Genomic DNA, 19,094 nt, shown 5'->3' with positions numbered 1-19,094 from the left:
CTTTGACTAATATCTGAATTATTTAATTTTTCATCACAAAATATTTATTGTGGCAGAACAAACAATCAAGAGAGACTATCACTCATAATAAACTCTCGCACATATATGTCTAATACAATAATCTTATTCCAATAATATATATAGCTTAGGTACATATGTGAATTTACTAATAAATGAAAACTTTAAATAATATGCCACAAAATCTATACATATATTGCTTATAAATTTGACTCTATATATTGTTCAACATTCAAAACAAACTTTATTTGGATTTTGTTTGAACCAATTAATAATTAATATAGAAGTCAACAAAGTTGAACGTAATATAATTGTAAACATTTCATTCCTTTTTGTCAATTTAAAGTGAATGAAACCTCTTTGTAGGTAGACTATTTTATTAAACTTTAGGATTAATCAAATATTAATATCTCAAAAAATAAATTAAATTTATGCAAGCTAATTAATAATAAAGGACTATATATAGAGTGGTTTAAATTATACTTCTTAATTTTGTATTTTATTATTTTTTTCACAAATAAGTTTAGATATTATCTGAACATTATAAAATGATACACCAGAAAAGGAAACGAAGAAACAAGTGAAACAACGTTAAAATTTGAATCCCATGTAATGATTTTTTGCAACATATTTAATTTGGTCCAAACTTTCACAACCAAGTAAGGAAACTAATATGCCAATTTTTGAAATTACAAACTCATTTTGAGTTGTTGCACTTAAAGACTTGAAAGGTATGTCATAATAATCTTAGTAACATCATTTTGACTGGTTTATGAGTCACATTCCAGTAAAATTTACTCATATTGCAATGATTATAATTACAATGCTTTATCCAAAAAAAAAAAAAAAATACAATTGCAATGCACTAATTAAAGTTATGTGCAAAATATGCGTAAAGAACGACTACGTATAAAATATGCGCAAAGTACGACTATGTGCAAGATATGCGCAAAAAATTATCATTAATCTTGGAATAAATTTGCTGGTCAACAAATTTACAGCTCGATAATTCATATACACCCTTTTAGTATCCCGTTCTAAATTTTTGAATAGTAAGAGCATTACAACTCTAAGCCTATCTATTTAGATTTCAATATTCACATACATACTGACTGAATTTACACATTCAGAAAAGGAGATAGAGATATTGCACACTAAATTCCATACTAAAATTGCACTACAACTTTACAGAAAGACAGCTTGCTGTGATTAGATTTCGTGCTGAGTTGTGAATATAAACCCCCCTCTGGTTCATTTCCCCACCACCATCGGAAACCAATCTGCAGTTTTGTTAAATCAAAACATTAACAAAACCTCTTTTGTTATCATCTTTCTCTGCTACTGAAATGGCCACAAACATCAACGTCAACATCAGTTCCCAAGGAGCAAGGGCTGAAGTCCTTGTGATGTACAGAGAATGCATGCACAATCATGCAGCAAGAACCACAATCATGGGCTATATTGTTGATGGTTGTGGTCTATTCGAGGCCAGCACAACAAACAGCACAGTCTGTGCTGCGTGTCATTGCCACCGGAATTTCCACAGGCGAGTGGAGGTGGAGATTCCTCGTGCACAGGCTGAAAATAATGCTGTTTCCCAGCAGCATGGCACAGCAACAGTTCCTGTTCTGCACCCACAGCCACAAGCTCATCAGCAAACATCCACGAGCCGTGCAACTTCTTCTGAACCGACCCCTGTAATTGGTCATCCAGTCCCACAGCAACAGTTTATATACACAAGGCGTGCACGAACTGCTGCACCAATAGGAAGGCAAGCAATGAATCAGCAATTTCAGGGGCCGGAAGAGCCGGTTCAGGAGGCTAGTGGACGACAGACAGAGGAGATAGAGGTGAGCTTGCGTAGAAGAAGGATAACACGTGAACAAAGTGAAAGATTGAGGGTTATTGCAGAGAGCAATGGTTGGAAGATGTTCCGGGAGTATTCTAGAGAAGAAGTTACTCGTATATGTGCAGAGATTGGGATTACTAGAACAGTGATGAAAAGTTGGATCTTCAACCACAGGCGTAGACAAGCAGCAGAAAGCAATGCAGAAGCTAACTAAGATTCATGTAAGACCACAGTGAAGCAATGGGGTTTGGTTTGAAGAACTCTTATTAGGGATTTCATTTCAACTTTCAACTTAGAGTCAATAGTTTTAAGGTTCTTTTTTTTTAAAATGTAACATGTATTTCTTTAATTAGGTTTAAGTATTGACTGATGATCTATCCTCTACCTGTTGTTTATCATTGTGCAAAAAAGTGCCATCATGTTCAATCTCAGACTAAAAAATATTTATGTTCTTGTATTAAAATTTTTTACCCTTTCTTCATTTTCCTATTCTCCAATTCAACTGAAATTAGATCTATTGAAAATACTAGAAATAAGCTAATTTCGGAGGTTCAATTAAAATTACATCTATTAAAATGTTGTTTGGCTAGCTTTCGACAACCAATATTGAAGGTTTTCTCCAGTAACTGACTTGGAAAATATGTGCCAAACATGATTCTGATGAAGATACAAATATATATTATTTTTGTGAAAGAAAGAGATAATGCGCTAAAAACACACAACCAACTTTGCGCATTTCTTGTGCAGCCAAAGAGCTAGATCCTCTGGCTGCAATTTCTTGCCATTTGACGCAACAAATCAGATTTATTTTGAATTCTAGACGTATGGTAGTATCTTTCTTTCCAACACACCACACAAATCACATTATACATTAGACTGACAGAAAGGTCATTTGCTACAGTGTAAAAGGAATGAAAAGGAAAAACGGTTATTCACCAGAGAACAGAAAAGCACAAGACCAGAAAACTGAAGGTAAGCAAAAAACTCAGGGTTAAGGAACAAGATCCAAGTTGCTTTCAACAATATCAAATTATTAACTACTTCAGGATACTATAGTGAACACTACTTCATTTAAGAGTTGAAGTATTTGGGTCATTCAATCAAATCCTGAGAACAAATCATTTCAAGAATAGATTCAGCATACTAATGCAAAATCGTGGCCTGTCCAAATATAATCCTAATCTTGGTTTGGCAGTAGTTTACCATTTGAACCAAAATAGAGGCAATATGAAGTACAAGGATATAAGGTACATCCTCCAGAAACAACAAATACTTACATGACTATGATATGGACATTATGACATGGATAAGGAATTCTCTTTACACTACAATAAAATTATAAATTATGTGATAGTGTTTGTTTTTGGAAAAAAATAGGTCAGTGATATTTTGGTAAAAAGGAAAAAGTTAATTATTCAAATGTATAATACATATATTTTTAGTGCATTTAACATTTAAGTAAACACAAAAAGTATATCGACATTAAACAATCTCAACTTTATGATACTTTAACATGTTATACATTTCGACGTGCCTAATCTACATATTAAAAATATTGGATACACATGTCTATTTTTTTCTTTTCTATTACTTTTCTGGACACATTTTGAAGCATCCAATGTGCATCGGTAAATACAGAGTCAGAAGGAAACCTAAGGAACAAATATATGGAAAGAAAGCAAAACCTGCAACAACAGGATGAGGACTAAGATCTCCAACTGTCGCTACAGCCATAGCATCTGGATCGACAAGCAGCATACAATTGCATGTCAGCAGCAGCATCATGACAAGCAATGAGTGCTGGGCACCAAAAAGTGCAGCTTAATATAGAAGGATGTAAGCATAGGTACAAGTCCTCCTAAGGCATTAACAGCATTTGTCACTGTGACTATTCCAACAAAACCATACAAAGTCAGATATCCATGCTTGGAATTAGAAAAGTGATCTATGCATCAATAAGAAAAACATAACTGATAATTCAAATGATGATAAAATAGGATCCTGATCAGAACAGTGGTGAGATGAAGGCTCGCTCATGTTAGGATGCTCCTATTGTCTGTCAGCATAGATTCTTCTCACAAGACTCATATCCAAAGGCAATTATGCTTCTCAGAAGCACAGACTAACGCTCAAATCCTCCTCATTTCAACAATAGTTTACAAGACCAATAACATGTAGCAACAAGTCTAAGACTCTAAGGAAAAAATAAAATAATAATAAAAAGAAAAAAGTCTAAGACTCTAAGCAGAATATAGTTTTCGCAAATATCCATTCATATTATATTGTATGGGATTGTGAACCAAAAACAAAGCTACAAAATTATGTAACAAATCTCGTAATTATGATCACTACTTAGAGAGATTGACAAAAATAGGATAAAAAGAAGTAACTTTGAATTGATTTAATCATTTAAAAAATAAGAAGGGTCAAACAACATGTAACTGCATGTAAGATTCTTGATGATGGTTGTTGATAAGGTTATTCCAGGAAAACATCACTAGAATAATTTAATCAACTAGCAACCCCTGCAATTTTCTGTCCTATGTTCTTTAGCTTGCAGCAACATGGTTTTCTAAGCATGACATGAGAAAGGATGCATACTATGATGAACTCCATCAATTGTAATGATTAAAGATGACTAAGAAATAACGACAACTGGTTAAGGGAAGCAACCAAAGTAGATGAGTTCAATAAATGCTTCTTATCACAAACTTTTGGCATTTGGTGGTAACAATGAAATTAAATATCTGATGCTTTTAAACTTGTTATTAAATAAATGACCACAGCACAGCTGAAACAATGATGGTGCTAACAAGATGATAAAAGTTTAATATGAGACAATTGATCATAATAATCAATATGTTTTACCAATCACAGAAGTCATCAACAAACTTCGATTTAATTTTCCCGTCAATAAATATATTTCGGCCAACACAAGTTCGCCTTAACCTATATCAGTATCTCCAACAAACAACATTCTAAATAAAGAATTCTTCAAACATAAGTCTAGGATTTTCAACTTGAAATGATACAAATGGCATATAAAGAATATTAACATAAGTATAAATATTTATTATTGGAAAGAAATAATTGAAATCTTATAAAAGCAACATTTAGACTTTACCAAATCTCAAGTTTTTACTTGGAATGTTAGGAAGATGCATTTATATGAAAGCTTGGATAGGTACTTAGTATGTTTCAATCATTAGTTCATGTTCTTGTTACTTCATTAATTTGACGCGGATTTCCGTTATTTCTAGCAATTTAGTTAACTCAAGCATATTTCATTACTTCCAAGTCCACGTGTTTGTATATGAACAAGTGTGGGTCGGTTATGTCAAAAATTAATAAGTTCCTTTGTTGAACTTGAATTCACATCATGAATTATGTAAGTTGAGTTATAACCATCCGAGCAATATGTTTCTTTGTTGGATTCCATTCCTTAGTGGAGTAGGAACTATCTAAGAGCCGACGGTGGTCAACAATATCCATAATCTGAAGAGATCGTCATACTCAATAGATTGATATATGATACAGATTAATTGTCATTTGATGAGTGACTGAGAACACAAAGGTATATAATTAAGCCCAAAAACAAGGCGGCTTCATAGATGAAGCTCTTCCAATAATCCTTTTGACAAGTTCCCGAAATGCCAAAACCTAAATTTAATGGCAATCATACACAAACTTTACACTTTCACCAGGGATAGAACTAAACAATCTGTCAAACAATCACATCGTAGCAGTCACAACTGTGAACCGACTTGTTCATACTCAAGAAATCACTAAACTTTCACACATCCTCACATAGTCCATGGTTGACAAAACAAGCCTATCATTCATCAATTCAGATATTCCAGGCCATGATAAATCTCAAATGACGGAACTAGAGTTAGGCCTCCTTACTAACATTCCGGAGGGTAATTTCTTGATCAAAACCCTAACACACAATAAGTATATTCATAAACAACACATCTTCCAACTATTACTCAAAACCCTAACACAAAAATTAAATACATTCATAAACAAAACATCTCCCAACTATTACTCAATATTGATATCCAATACTACCAATCACATCAACTAATACTGTGGGAAATCAAAGTTAACACTTGAATAGAAAACGGAATCATGTATACGCATATGATAAATCAATGCGAAACTTTTAGATTCCAAAAACACACGAATCTCGTGAACAGGATCGAGAACAAAAGAGGAGATATACCAAACCACAGATTTGTAACAAGAATCAACTTCAACAAGACCGATAGATCGTTTCTTGAGCTTTGAATATTGGGGTTTGAATAGCAGAAAAACACAACACGGCAGATGGCCTATCAATTATCATGCTTAATTTCCTCAATCAGAACAGCCCACCGACCAGATAATTAGTCCACCCTAGTTTATTTTGAAATAAATATTTTTTTTAAATAATTATATTATTTAAATTTATGAATTTATAATTATTATAAATTAAAGTTAAATTTCAAAACTAACATTAAATTGAGGTTGGTAAAAATTAAAATTATATTTAATTAACATAATAAATAATTAAATGCAAAATTTTTCAGATAGTATAATCTATACTATTACAAAGAAAATAAGTGTTGTACAGAAAATGTGTCATGTTTTATACCGCAATATTATTTTTTTATGATCCAAAAGTACTTCAACTAATAAAATAACTGGTTTATTTAACCTGTCAAGTTTTATGTTGATATTTTTTATGTATTTTATTCTTATTTTATGATAATATATCTTAAAAAATGTGAAATATTATTTATTATACACACGAAAAAATGACGTGCCACAACGATTAATACACGAAATAATAACCAATAATTAATTAAAGACTAGTATATGTGGCACGATCAAATGTATGTGCATAATTAATTTAATTTTTTAAAATTAATAATTATTTATAAATGTATTAATTAGAAATTTGAAAATAAATATTAAAAAGAAGAGACAATATTGAAAAATTTGGATTGTTCTTGTAAAAAATTTGGATTGTTCTTGTAAAAAATAAAAAAATAACTTTGACGGAAGCTGATTTGAGTTAATATTTAGGGCGTCATGCAAAATTAGATATATAAAAATAATGTAACATGAGAAAAATAATAATAGTGAATTATTATTATTATTATAATTATAAAAATTGCCTTTATATTCCGATGAAAATATTCTAATCTGAATAAAATTATATCCATATGATGCATACTAAGTTTTTTGCTATACCACAATATCGCAGAATCTTTAAGGAAAATCATAAGATCAATGAGGACTAACACTACAAAATAGAGATTATTACCTAATGCTTAATGTAAGTTTAAAATAACTTAAAAATCGAGAGTGCGAAATGTAAGTTTAGAGTGCAAAGCATGATAGTTATTATATTTTCGTATGGAGTGCAAAATGTAAACCAATAGAAAATAATGAAAATAAGTGGAGTTTGTGAGTGAGGTTTAATATTATCAAATGACTGTACAGATCTCTATTTATAGGCGTGTATAGAGTAGGATGCCGGGGTATTGTAGATACACAGTTGGAAAGCCCATTGAGATGGCTATTATTAAAAAAAAATCGTTTGTAATTCAAATAAATATGACTGTTTTACCAAGTCATACTGGTTTGCCTGAAATATCCAAAAATCAGTTACTCGTGGATTTCTAGCTCATTTGCCATCAATCTATTAGGAGCACTTAGAGATATTTTAAGGTGATGTACCCTGATGTAATATGCCCGTCTAGTTATATGATGACGTGTCCAGTTGGAATTGACTTATTTATTGGGCTTGTCAATTAATAAAGTAGGAAGTAAGCTTATCGATCTTGTCTCCCTACTGATGGGCAAGCTAAGCTCGTATCCAACTGAGTTGTTTCGCCTTTCTTGTGGGCCCAATCAAAGAGTTTTAGGAGGCATATATATGTATTTTATTATTAAGAGAAAGTGTCTCTCTTCTCAACCTCTTTATTATCTGTGTTCCCAACTTTCACACCTATTTTTCATTCAATTTTTTTTCCTCAATAATTTTTTATATTTTTATTTATCCAATTGAGATAGTTTTTTAAAAATATATATATATATTTTTAAATTTTAAAAATTAATTGTGCACACACATTTAAATATGCCACGTATTACTAAATTATTATTATTCGGGTTTCCCCAAATCGCATTGAGTAATAAATTAAGAACATTGTGGAAAAAGAATTATAACATCAATAATTTTAATAATTGATACAACCAATAATAATAAAATACTAATATATATAGCACATTCAAATATCCGAGCACAACCAATTTAAAATTTTAGAAGTAAATATTTTTTAAAAATATACTAATCAAATAAATGAAAAAAATATTAAAATATAAGATACAAAAATAATATTATCCCTTAATAATAAAGTATAGATCTGGGTATGGATAGATAAATCAGTAATTAAATTTGATAATATTTTACAATTTATCATTAATATACTATTAAACTAAATAATTAATCAATATTGAAATAAATTAATATTGAAATAATTATCCGGAAACAGTGCTTCTGGTTCTTCGAGGCCAGGGGTAATTTAGTAAATGAAGATTGAAACTTCCCTCGGCCTCAGGCTTAGGGTTTATGCCGCATCTCAGACAGTATAAAGTTATACTTCTGCTCAGCTTCACTTCCACCACCACTTTAACCGCTCTGCTAAGTATCGCCGCCGCCGCTCTACTTTCTGGTGCATTGTCACTTCAGCATTTTACTTGGTTCAATAAGTAATTATTCGTTTATTGTATTGATATGGAATTGTTTTCGAACGAGTTGAATGTTTCGATTCTTGCTTGGAATTGCTTTACCTGGTCAGGTTGTATAACGAATTGAATTGCTCCAAGTTTGTATCCACCTAAGGAGTTGTTTCAGTGATTCTGCATATGATGTTTTCGATTATTGTTATATTGGTCTTGGAATCTTTTAGTATAAAATATTGTGCTGTTTCAAAGATGGAGGTTTATTGTGTTTTTCTGATTTTCTTTTAACAAGTATGGGAAATAAGGAACTTTTGTGATTTGGCGTAGTGTTTTTCTTCTCTTACTTTTGCTGATTGTGTTGGTTGTTCGCTCGTGCCAACAGGTTAGAAGATCCGGAGAAGGAAAATGTCAGGGTAATTTGAAATTCTGAACTTTTAAGGATTTGTAGTTGTAACTTCTTGCCTAATTCATACACAGAAATGTCCTACTTTCTGCATGAGTTGTAATATGGATGCAAAAGAGCATGACTGTTTTTCGGTTAGACTGAAATTCGGTAATTTTCATGTACATCTATACTGCTGTTATCTCTTTTGGTTAGACCTATTGGATTGCTTTCCAGGGTGTGCATTTTAAGTCCTGGAAGTTGGATTTGGTGTTGTTGCATGATTTATCCAAGTTAGATTGGCTTCCCGTCTTACTGCATCCCTTGCACTATCATTTCAATGATTGGCTCTTCCCCTTTTTGGTCTGTTTTAGAGAAAAACAAGTTTATGAATTTTTGAGGTTTGAGGTTTCCATCATTACCAGTATATTTTGTCAACATATTGTTGTTTTTATTTTACCTCTGCTGCTGGATGATTCTACTATCCTCTTTGAAGATCTGCCTGATATCATTCAGTACCCACACGTACACTTTTTCTGTAAGTTGCTTGAGGATATGTGGCCAATCTATCATTCAATGAGTCTCATCTGGCAGCATTCGTTTTGCTGTGCAGTGATAACCATCTCCACCTAATTTCCTTCTGAAGGGCTAAGCAAATGTGGAAAGTATTGATAATTTTCATACTTGGGTTGGTTCGACTCTTTTCCCAGTTTTTTCACGAGCTTCCTAATTCACTGTTTTCTTTTGGCCTCTTACAGTGAGGATGCTGCTGTTGCAGAGGCTCCAGCACCAGCTCCAGCTCTGGGAGAGCCTATGGATATCATGACTGCATTGCAGCTGGTATTGAGAAAGTCAAGGGCTCATGGTGGGCTTGCTCGAGGGCTCCATGAGGCTGCTAAGGTTATTGAGAAGCATGCAGCTCAGCTCTGTGTTTTGGCAGAGGACTGTGACCAAGCAGATTATGTTAAATTGGTGAAAGCCCTGTGTGCTGACCATAATGTCAGCTTGATCACAGTGCCTAGTGCTAAAACTTTAGGCGAGTGGGCTGGAGTAAGTGACTACTGTGTCCCTTTTCTTAAATTTTCTATGTTTTGCTTTTCCAGAATTGAGATATTGTCTATCTCCTCTGTTGTTGGAAGACCAAATTTCAGTAAGTCGGAAAGGCTTGCGGGGTGGGCTAATGGGGCTGAAGTTTGGCTCTTTGGCACTTAATACTATGCCTCAGAGATGAATGGAGCTCCCTATATTAGAGTATATTCCTTCAGTTGAATTTGGTTAGGTGTCTTCTATGCCTACCTGAACATCTGAGGAGGAAACATAAGTCTAATGATTTTCTTACCTATTTTAAGTAAATACTCTGAGGCAGTTTTGATTGGTCTTCAAGAAAAGATTAGAGGGCATTAAGGGCCAGATGAGAGTTAGAGGGTCCAACTATTCTCTATTGCATCCAAAGGATGATCTTGGGTTTAAATATCTCACGACGGTCGTCTGAGACACCTTGAGTGTCATGCTGATGTTATAATCCAATATTTCTGATGGTTACTTCCCTCAGCACGTGCATTCTTGATTCCAGTAACAATCATGTTTCTGCTACCTAATATATTCTACCCCTACTTAATGCAAATTTATTTTTGATTGTCTGAGATAGTAATTGTTTTTCTTTCATCAGTTTGCTTAAAGACCTCATATTTGTCACTATATTGTTTGCATTCAGCTCTGTAAAATTGATTCTGAAGGAAAAGCAAGAAAGGTGGTTGGTTGCTCCTGTGTTGTTGTGAAGGTATTGGCTAGAGATTTATGTGAATTGTATAATTTCATCCTTTCGATTCCTCCTTTAAAGAACCATAGGAAGTTAATCATGGTTATGATTTAATCATCTTGCAGGATTATGGAGAAGAAAGCGAGGGCCTTAACATAGTTCAGGAATATGTGAAATCCCACTAGAGATGGGTTGAGGACGAAGTCCCTTTTTTATAGAAAGAGCCTTTTTCTGAATTTGATCTACTTTGGTAGCCTCATTTTTCCCTATGTTAGTTTAGAACTCTTTCCAAGTCATTTAGAGGGTTGAAAGATTGGGAAAATATATTTATTTGCTATTTTCTGAAACTTCCAACTCTTGGAACTATTTTTCATCCTCTTTCCTTTATCGTTCATCTCCTACTGCTCTCATTTGATTGGCTCTTGAGCTTGCTTTTATATCAAGTCAAATTGTCGCACTTTGCCAGTTCGCCCCCGGAGTGGATACAAGGGCAATCACTGTTGTACAAATCTATTGTTTCATCTACTATGAGGGTCAATTTCCTACCAAGAAAAATAAGGACATTAGAACTAGAATCGACCTCTGAAACATTTTCGTATAACCCACATGTTACTTTCTCTTCAATTATTCTTGGAGACTAGCTGATTAACATTGTCTTTGTCGTTCTCCCATGGAATAAAAATTGAAAGATCAAGGGCAATAAGGAAAATTTCGGTCAATGAAGATGCGAATATCAAGTGGCAATGGTAGGATGGACAAAATAGTAATTTCACGCTTGTTATTACGGTAAACAAATCCCTGCAATGGGGTAAAAGATATTCCTTAAGCTGAATTAAAATCTAGAAAAAGAGTGATTTATTGTTCTTGCATCAAAAGCAAGAAATCCAGAACACTGTCTGTCTTGTGTCTCATTTATAACCACATCACCTACATATTTACTGTTGAAATAATATGTTGTTACACCCAACAACTTCTTCAACTTGGAGGTTCAAAAAGTAGTAGTCCAAGAACACGTACAACACCCCAACTCCAATGAAATTTATCTGCTTTTGGACAACATGGTGAAATGAAATATGTAATACATGCTGGTCCTGGAAACACACCCCTTCCCCTCCATTCATGATGTCTGACAATGACCCATCAACACTCCCTGAAACTGAAACCCTCTAGTACATGGTACGATTCAATACCACTCCAACGTGAAAACCCAACCCCACTTTTCACTTTTACCGTCCGCCATTCATGGAATGAATATAAAAAGAATTACTCCAAAAGTTTACTTTGGAACACTAATTTTACAAGTGTTGGTCGGAAATTCTATTGACAATTTGTTAATATTAATGAAGAAAATATGGAGAGGTGAAAAGGGGGAAAGAAAGTCAAGGTGGGGTACAGAACAAAATGAGAATCAACATTGAGGTTAAAAATTTACTGGTGAATTTAAGTTATGTTGGGATGGAGTTGAGAGGTTTCAGTACAAAGAAAAAGGGGTCTGACCAATCGAAAACTGGGTTTTACTCGAAAAAGGAAGTCCATGTGGGGGCTTTTAATAATACTAATTTTTTGCTGACATTTGTGTCAGCATTTAATAATTTATTTTTTGTTGTTTTAATTTTGATTTTTGAAAGTTTGTAGGGTCGTTGGTTTGTAAGAAAACAGTGGAATATGGAATGGAAGGGTCCCTTTCTCAGTTTCTTTTCTTTTTTTTTTTTAAATTATTATTTATCATTACAGGGAAGGGAAAAACTGAAAAGGGAGTGGGGATTCATAATTTCATATCATATGATGTTTGAACAGTGAATCTACTGTCCTTTTTTGCTGCCCACAAATTATGAACTCCCACCACCAAATCAATTCAATCTTTTCTTTTAAATAAAATGGAGGATATATATATATATATATATATTTGCACACGTACTATGTATCTATTAATTGAGACAAAAGATGTAACTATTTACATATTCGAACAAATATAAAATGGGAGGGTTGAAATTGAGCAATTGTCGCGTCTATTGAATTTCTTATAATTTGGATATGCTATTTTGGGGTCAATCTATTAGGAATAGGACTACATAGTTATGGTTCATTAACATTAACATCTAATTGAATTCAAAAAGGGTTTAGTATAATCCACAATTGACACTAGAATAAATGTTTCAATCATAGCTAAAATCGTAATAAATATTGAGTTTGCAGTTAAAACTTAAATTTTCGTCTTGATTTTTTTTTTTTTTTTTTGTCATAGAAGATAGCATTGATTTGTCTTAATTATTAAGCGGCAGTCATTTACAATATAAAGAATAGTCATTTTTTTCTTTTTTGTAGTGTAATATATATGGTTGCAGGAAGAAAATTGAACCAATAGAAAAACAATAATAATACCAAACAAGTCTAACTAATTTACATAGGACTATATATATATGTATGTATATTATAATAACATAATTATTATGTATTTGATCATCATATAAAGGTCAAAAACCGTATAATCTTATGTGGGCCGGGTCAAATTGGTCCTAGTTCCTACCTAACCCAACCTCCAATCATAATTAAATAGGCCCTCTTATGTTTTATTTACCCATTCCCTTTTTCTTCCAAACCAACCCTAAAATTCAATAAGTATAAAAAATATATACATAATTGATCATGGTATGGTCATGGCAAATATGTAGCTACGGGTGGCAACGAGTCGAGCTCAACCAGTTCGATTGATTTCTTTGCATTTCAAAATAAATGATTATGTTGTAGTGTGTATATATATATATATATATATTTATTTTCTTCCATGACCTCAATTAATTTATTAAAGACCAAACAGAGTGGAATAGTTCCATTTTCCGAAAATTAAAAATAAAAAAAAATCATTTTGAGTGTTAAAAGATAATGTTTTATTAATTAAATAAATTGAATATTGTTTATTTGTATGATTGGAGATGAGGATGTGGGGCTGATTTTTGTGTGGTTATTTTTTTTTTTTTTTTTAATTCATCATAACTCTGATGATTATCTGTAGGAATGATGAATGGCCAAATATTTAACAAGGAAAGTGGGTCCATGTGAGCTGATTGTTGCTGATAATTAATTATATATGTTCATGCTTATATTGGTTTCAATTTTCTATAGTAGGTGGACATGATTAGATTATATCAAATTTGATTATGATCATACATATATATATATAATTGGACAAAACTGTCCTTTTCCATCTGTTTGAATTACATGATGGGATATGTCTCCTTTGGACTCATCATCAACATACAAGAAAATTTCTTTGATCCAATCAACTAATTAATTATTATTATATATATATATTCTTTAATTTATAAATAAATATTACTCCAAAAAATATAATATTAATTCATTACAAAAAAAAATTAATTATATTTTATTCTATAAATCACTGCGGCTTAAAAACCATTGTAAATCAAGGAATATTTTACACAATTCTTGTTACGAAAATCTCTATTGCCGGCACATTTTATGCATATTTATGGTAATTATTTTGATTATTATGACCCTTTTTTTAAAAAAAAATTACTAATTATATTATCTAGTGAATCTTTTTTCCTATATTATGACAAAAGTGTATTGAAGTTTGGTACCTATAATTGTTGTATTTAATTTGATTATATCTGAGTTAAATGCTACCAAAATTGAGGGAAAATTGGGTGAATTAAGTATAGTTTCAAGTGGTGGAAAAGTGTAAGATGTGCTTCTAATTGGTGACAAAAGCCAACTTTAGCACTTTTAGTAGTTTTATTGGTGGCTGATTATTATTATTCATTAGTTGTTCAACCTAACACAAACACAAATTGGAATCATTGATGAACTAAATTTTAAAAGGTAATAATTGGGTCTTGTTGGTGGTAGCTGATTACTTGTTATTCAACTTGTCAAGAACCCTTTTTTTTTCATTAAAAAAAATAATAGTTAGAACAGTAAAATGTCTAAACATACTGGGGTTTATAAGTTTACGCGTAGATCTTGGCCGATATGGCTCAACCCTAATTCAAACACTGAATGTACACATGACCAAGATTTTAAAACCCACTCCGATTTGGATGATCGGACCGTTCGAACCGTCGATCGGATCACAAATGGGTAGGTTGAAAAAATTAAGTTTGATATTGCACCTTAATCTCTTTGATTTTTAGGTTACGAGCAGTTTAAAGATCCAGGATGTGCAACAAGATGAAAATCAGATAGAATTTTTAAGGTAATCTGATTATCACTGCTTCAGAAACAAAATATAATCGTCAATGGATAATATTTTCTGAAAAGTTTAGTATGAATTTTTCTTCAAATCCACAAGTTTACTGACCTAATTCACCAATCTTTAAGTTCAAGGAAATGTTTTGAAAAAATTGCTTTAGTCCATAATGCAATCACCTAATACATATATATATATAATAGAAAAAAGAGCTCTGCAATCAGCTAAAATCATTAATAAATTGATGAATGAATATATATGACCAAATTAGATTCTATATATCAATTATGTAAAAAAGAATAGCCATAATATATATATATATATATATATATCCAACTTAGATCTAAATAATAAATAAATTAGTGAAATGAATAAGTGCATTTCAAGAAAATCAGCACTTAAATTCATGTCCCACAAAAAATAGAAAACTTCCAAAAAGACATGAACAAGTGCACTTTGGTCGTCTTTTAGCCAATTTTGCTCCCAAAATTAATTAAATTGCACGAGAAAAAAGGAATTAAAATTAAACAAAAAAGAATATGTTATTTATATTTATATACAATTTTTTTTCCAAAAAAAAAAAAAAAAGTGTGGGGTTGAGTTGGGATGAGCTGTCGTACAGTGTGCATTAGATGCTTTATCTGATGCTTACCTGCACAGCCCATCTGCCACCCAGCAATCAGCATACCCTAAAATTAAATAAAAACAATTGTTTTTTGTCCAACTATTCTAACATAAACTTAAATATAAATATACATTTCATTTCCACTTTGTTGCAAATATATATACAGAGATCAATTTTATTATAATATAAGGGCTAAACTGATAAATATATAAATCAGTGATTGATGGATATAATGTCCCACAAAACATATTCATTTAAATAAGAATATATGAAGTCCATATGTTAATTCCTTCTTTTTAATTAAATCAACTGAGTATAAATACAATTTAATTTTATGATAAAAATTAGCTCAGATTGGAATCCGCTAAAAATTCAAGTTAAAATCAGACGACCAGCACAATGCAAACATCGCGCATGTGATTAGCGTATATATGGTTTAAATTATGTAATCAATCACATAACAATACAATAATATGTCGATCAAATTAGATTTTTTTTTTTTTTGTGGGTGTGCGTGAAAAGTAGATATATATTATGGGTAAGAGGAGTAGGATGATGATGAGGGAAATTATAGTTTAGATTAAATTTGAATCGATTATATGGTAAGTATAATAACTTATTATGTGATTGATGTACAATTTTGAAAAAGATAATTAATCACAGAATAAATTTATTATATATATATATTTTAAATTTAATATAAATAAGAAAAATTAAGGTGGATGATGTTGGGTAATTGTGAAATTTGAGGAGATGGGATGTTAATGTTGTTGCAGGGCGACATTAATATGAGTGTGGGTGTGGGTGTGAGTGTGAGTGTATTATGATGATGAGTGTGTAATGAGTGGGAGATGTTTGAGGTGTATTAATTAAGGTTTGAGTGGTGAGTGAATGAGACAGTAGATGAGTATTACATTACATATTTGGTAAAAACAAAGCCAATTTTTCACATTCCTTTTACAATACCCCACGAGTGCTCCCCTTCCTTCTCTCTTTTTTCCTGTTTCTTACACACCTACACTACTACTACTACTACTACTACTACTACTTTCTTTGTTTCCAAAACCCCCCACCCCCACCCCCACCCCACCTGCGTGTATGTATATGTATGTATATATTATATTATATGATAGATAGAGAGAGATACAAAGACAAGAGTCAATTAGAGGATGTAAAAGTACCCCACAAAAAAAACTCTCAAACTCTTAGTTTAGGTCCCTGCAAGATTTTCAAGCCCTCTCTCTCTCTTGATTTTCTTGGGTTCTAGAGAGAGAAAAGAGAAGAGGAAATGGGGTTGGGGTTGATGAATGATGAGAAGAGCAAAAAGGAAACAAGAAAATATCATCAAACCCTTTGAGGTGAGGTGAGGTGAGGTGAAGTGAAGTTGAACCCACCAACAAAATTCTTTTCTTGATTACCCCACATGGAACTCACTGATTCTTCTTCACATACCAATAAACAACAATCCTCCTCCACCACCTCCTCCTCCTCTTCCACCATTCCCGCCACCACCACCTCCTCCTCCTCTCAGCCTTATCATCTTACTCCTCCCCACCTCCTCCACCGTCTCCATGGCCGATCCCCCCCATTCATCTCCCCCCTCCATACACCATCTCTTCCTCCTCCCACTGCTTCTTCACCACCCTCCGCTTCTCAACAGCTCGTCGACGCCTCCCTGGCCATCGCCACCAGATCGGAAACCCTAATTGACCACCCCACCACCTCCAAGAGACCGCCCCAACAAGTACAAGCTGCGCCTCAGGGAGAACAGCAGCAACAACCCCAACAGCCGCCCAAAAGATCCACCAAGGACCGCCACACCAAAGTCGACGGCCGCGGCCGGCGCATCCGCATGCCGGCCGCTTGTGCGGCTAGGGTTTTTCAGCTGACCCGAGAATTAGGCCATAAGTCCGACGGAGAAACAATTGAGTGGCTGTTACAGCAAGCCGAGCCGGCCATCATCGCCGCCACGGGTACCGGCACGATTCCGGCGAATTTCTCCACCCTTAACATCTCTCTCAGAAGCAGCGGTTCCAGTCTCTCGGCTCCGCCGTCAAAATCCGCGCCGCATTCATTCCATAGCGCGCTGGGGTTAGCCCACCATCCTTACGAGGAGAATTTCTCACATATGTTAGGGTTTCACCACCACCAACAGCAGCAGCAGCCGCCGCCTCATCTTTTACAAGCCGCTCAGATTACTGACACCTTAGCGGCGGGAGGAAGCAGCGGCGGACAGGAGGAGACGGAGAACTACTTGCGGAAGAGATATAGAGAAGACTTGTTCAAAGAAGAAGGCGCCAACAATTCTCAAGCCGAAGGCCCCAGCAGCTCGCCTTCAAACAAGCAATTCAAGTCCCAAAACAGCTTGCAAAATTTGCAGAAACCCCAAGACTCGGCGGGCCAATCTCCGGGAAGCCTAATGAGGCACGCGAACATGATGCCAGCCGCCGCCATGTGGGCCGTGACGCCGGCACCCACCAGTGGTGCCAGCGGCAGCACATTCTGGATGCTCCCCATGACCGCAGCGGCCGGCGGCGGCAACAGCGCTCAAACACTAGCAGCAGCCTCGTCTACGGGCCCATCGGAGGCAGCCCAGATGTGGCCTTTCGCCACCGCGCACGGCGTCGGAAACACCCTGCAGGCACCGCTGCATTTCATGCCGAGATTTAACTATCCAGGGAATCTTGAATTTCAAGGCGGAAGAGCCAACCCACTGCAGTTAGGATCAATTCTGATGCAGCAGCAACAGCAACCGCAGCAGCCCTCTCAGCATCTGGGATTAGGAGTTAATCCGGCGGAGTCGAACCTGGGAATGCTGGCAGCCATTAACGCATATTCAAGAACTGGTCTGAGCATGAACTCAGAAAACGTTGAGCAGCAGCACCAGCCTCAAGCTACAGACAGCGACGATGATGGCGGCCAAAACAGTTCTCAGTAATACATACGATGATCGATACACACACATATATATCCGAGGTCAGACATTATCATGATTAATCATCCCAAGAATCTCATTAATTCCAATGAAAATTCAAATTATTTGGATTAATTAATATATAAGTGGGCAAAGAGAGCATCATCAGAACCCATTGAAGATTGCAGCTGCATCAGATTTGAAGACGGTGAATTTCTGAAGGAAGGAAGACAATGGATGGATTTCAAGAGGGGAAGAAGACAGAGGTATTCATCAGTTTCAGATTTTGGAATTTTCTATTGTGATGATTTCTTGTTAGTAATATTGTATTATTATTATTATTATTTTTTTCTTTTTCTTTTTGGTTGTGGGGTGGAATCTTAAATATTTGTGTAGATTGATGTGAAGAATTTGAAATTGTAATTTGGTAGTTTGGTCCGAAGGGACATGACATGATGATGATGATGAGTGAGAGAGATTTGTATAGGAGGGGGGAATTAATGCTTTGTGTTACTACTTATTACAATCAACCCTTGTTTTTTTATTATTTTTTTTCCATCCAAGAAAAATATATTATTATTAAGTAGAAATGATTTGCTCGTAAA

At 34.1% G+C, this 19,094-nt stretch overlaps 2 protein-coding genes, 1 long non-coding RNA gene and 1 other non-coding gene across 7 annotated transcripts; 3 read left to right on the top strand and 1 right to left on the bottom strand.

Annotated features, from left to right (window-relative positions):
* Positions 1-961: 961 nt before the first annotated feature.
* Positions 962-6,258, bottom strand: LOC105169111 (uncharacterized). Of its 2 annotated transcripts, none has more exons than XR_848383.3 (3): positions 6,093-6,258; positions 3,553-3,755; positions 962-1,773 (listed from the first exon to the last, which is right to left on the bottom strand). It is a non-coding gene; the product is annotated as an uncharacterized LOC105169111 (long non-coding RNA). The 2 variants fall into 2 exon arrangements; XR_848382.3 differs by having other exon boundaries at positions 962-1,770.
* Positions 6,259-8,463: 2,205 nt separating this feature from the next.
* On the top strand, positions 8,464-11,087 carry LOC105169110 (small ribosomal subunit protein eS12). Of its 3 annotated transcripts, none has more exons than XM_011089405.3 (5): positions 8,464-8,589; positions 8,982-9,012; positions 9,740-10,031; positions 10,696-10,761; positions 10,866-11,087. In XM_011089405.3, exons 2-5 carry the CDS (start codon positions 9,005-9,007, stop codon positions 10,923-10,925), a joined length of 426 nt encoding a protein of 141 aa, XP_011087707.1. In that variant the 5' UTR covers positions 8,464-8,589; positions 8,982-9,004; the 3' UTR covers positions 10,926-11,087. The 3 variants fall into 3 exon arrangements, with proteins under 3 accessions (XP_011087707.1, XP_011087708.1, XP_020551233.1); XM_011089406.3 differs by having other exon boundaries at positions 8,482-8,626; XM_020695574.2 differs by lacking the exons at positions 8,464-8,589; positions 8,982-9,012 and adding an exon at positions 9,619-9,642.
* Positions 10,426-10,522, top strand: LOC148787337 (small nucleolar RNA Z161/Z228). The gene has a single exon (XR_016067114.1). It is a non-coding gene; the product is annotated as a small nucleolar RNA Z161/Z228 (small nucleolar RNA).
* A 5,570-nt stretch (positions 11,088-16,657) lies between the features above and the next one.
* TCP8 (TCP family transcription factor) lies at positions 16,658-19,094 on the top strand. Its single transcript, XM_011089404.3, has one exon. The coding sequence runs from the start codon at positions 16,999-17,001 to the stop codon at positions 18,511-18,513; it is 1,515 nt and encodes a 504-aa protein (XP_011087706.1). The 5' UTR covers positions 16,658-16,998; the 3' UTR covers positions 18,514-19,094.

The sequence above is a fragment of the Sesamum indicum genome, linkage group LG8 (assembly GCF_026168435.1).
Source record: "Sesamum indicum cultivar Baizhima isolate 11 linkage group LG8, ASM2616843v1, whole genome shotgun sequence".
NCBI lineage: Eukaryota > Viridiplantae > Streptophyta > Magnoliopsida > Lamiales > Pedaliaceae > Sesamum > Sesamum indicum.
The sequence above is the reverse complement of the archived record's forward strand: the minus strand, read 5'-3'. Positions and strand labels throughout refer to the sequence as shown.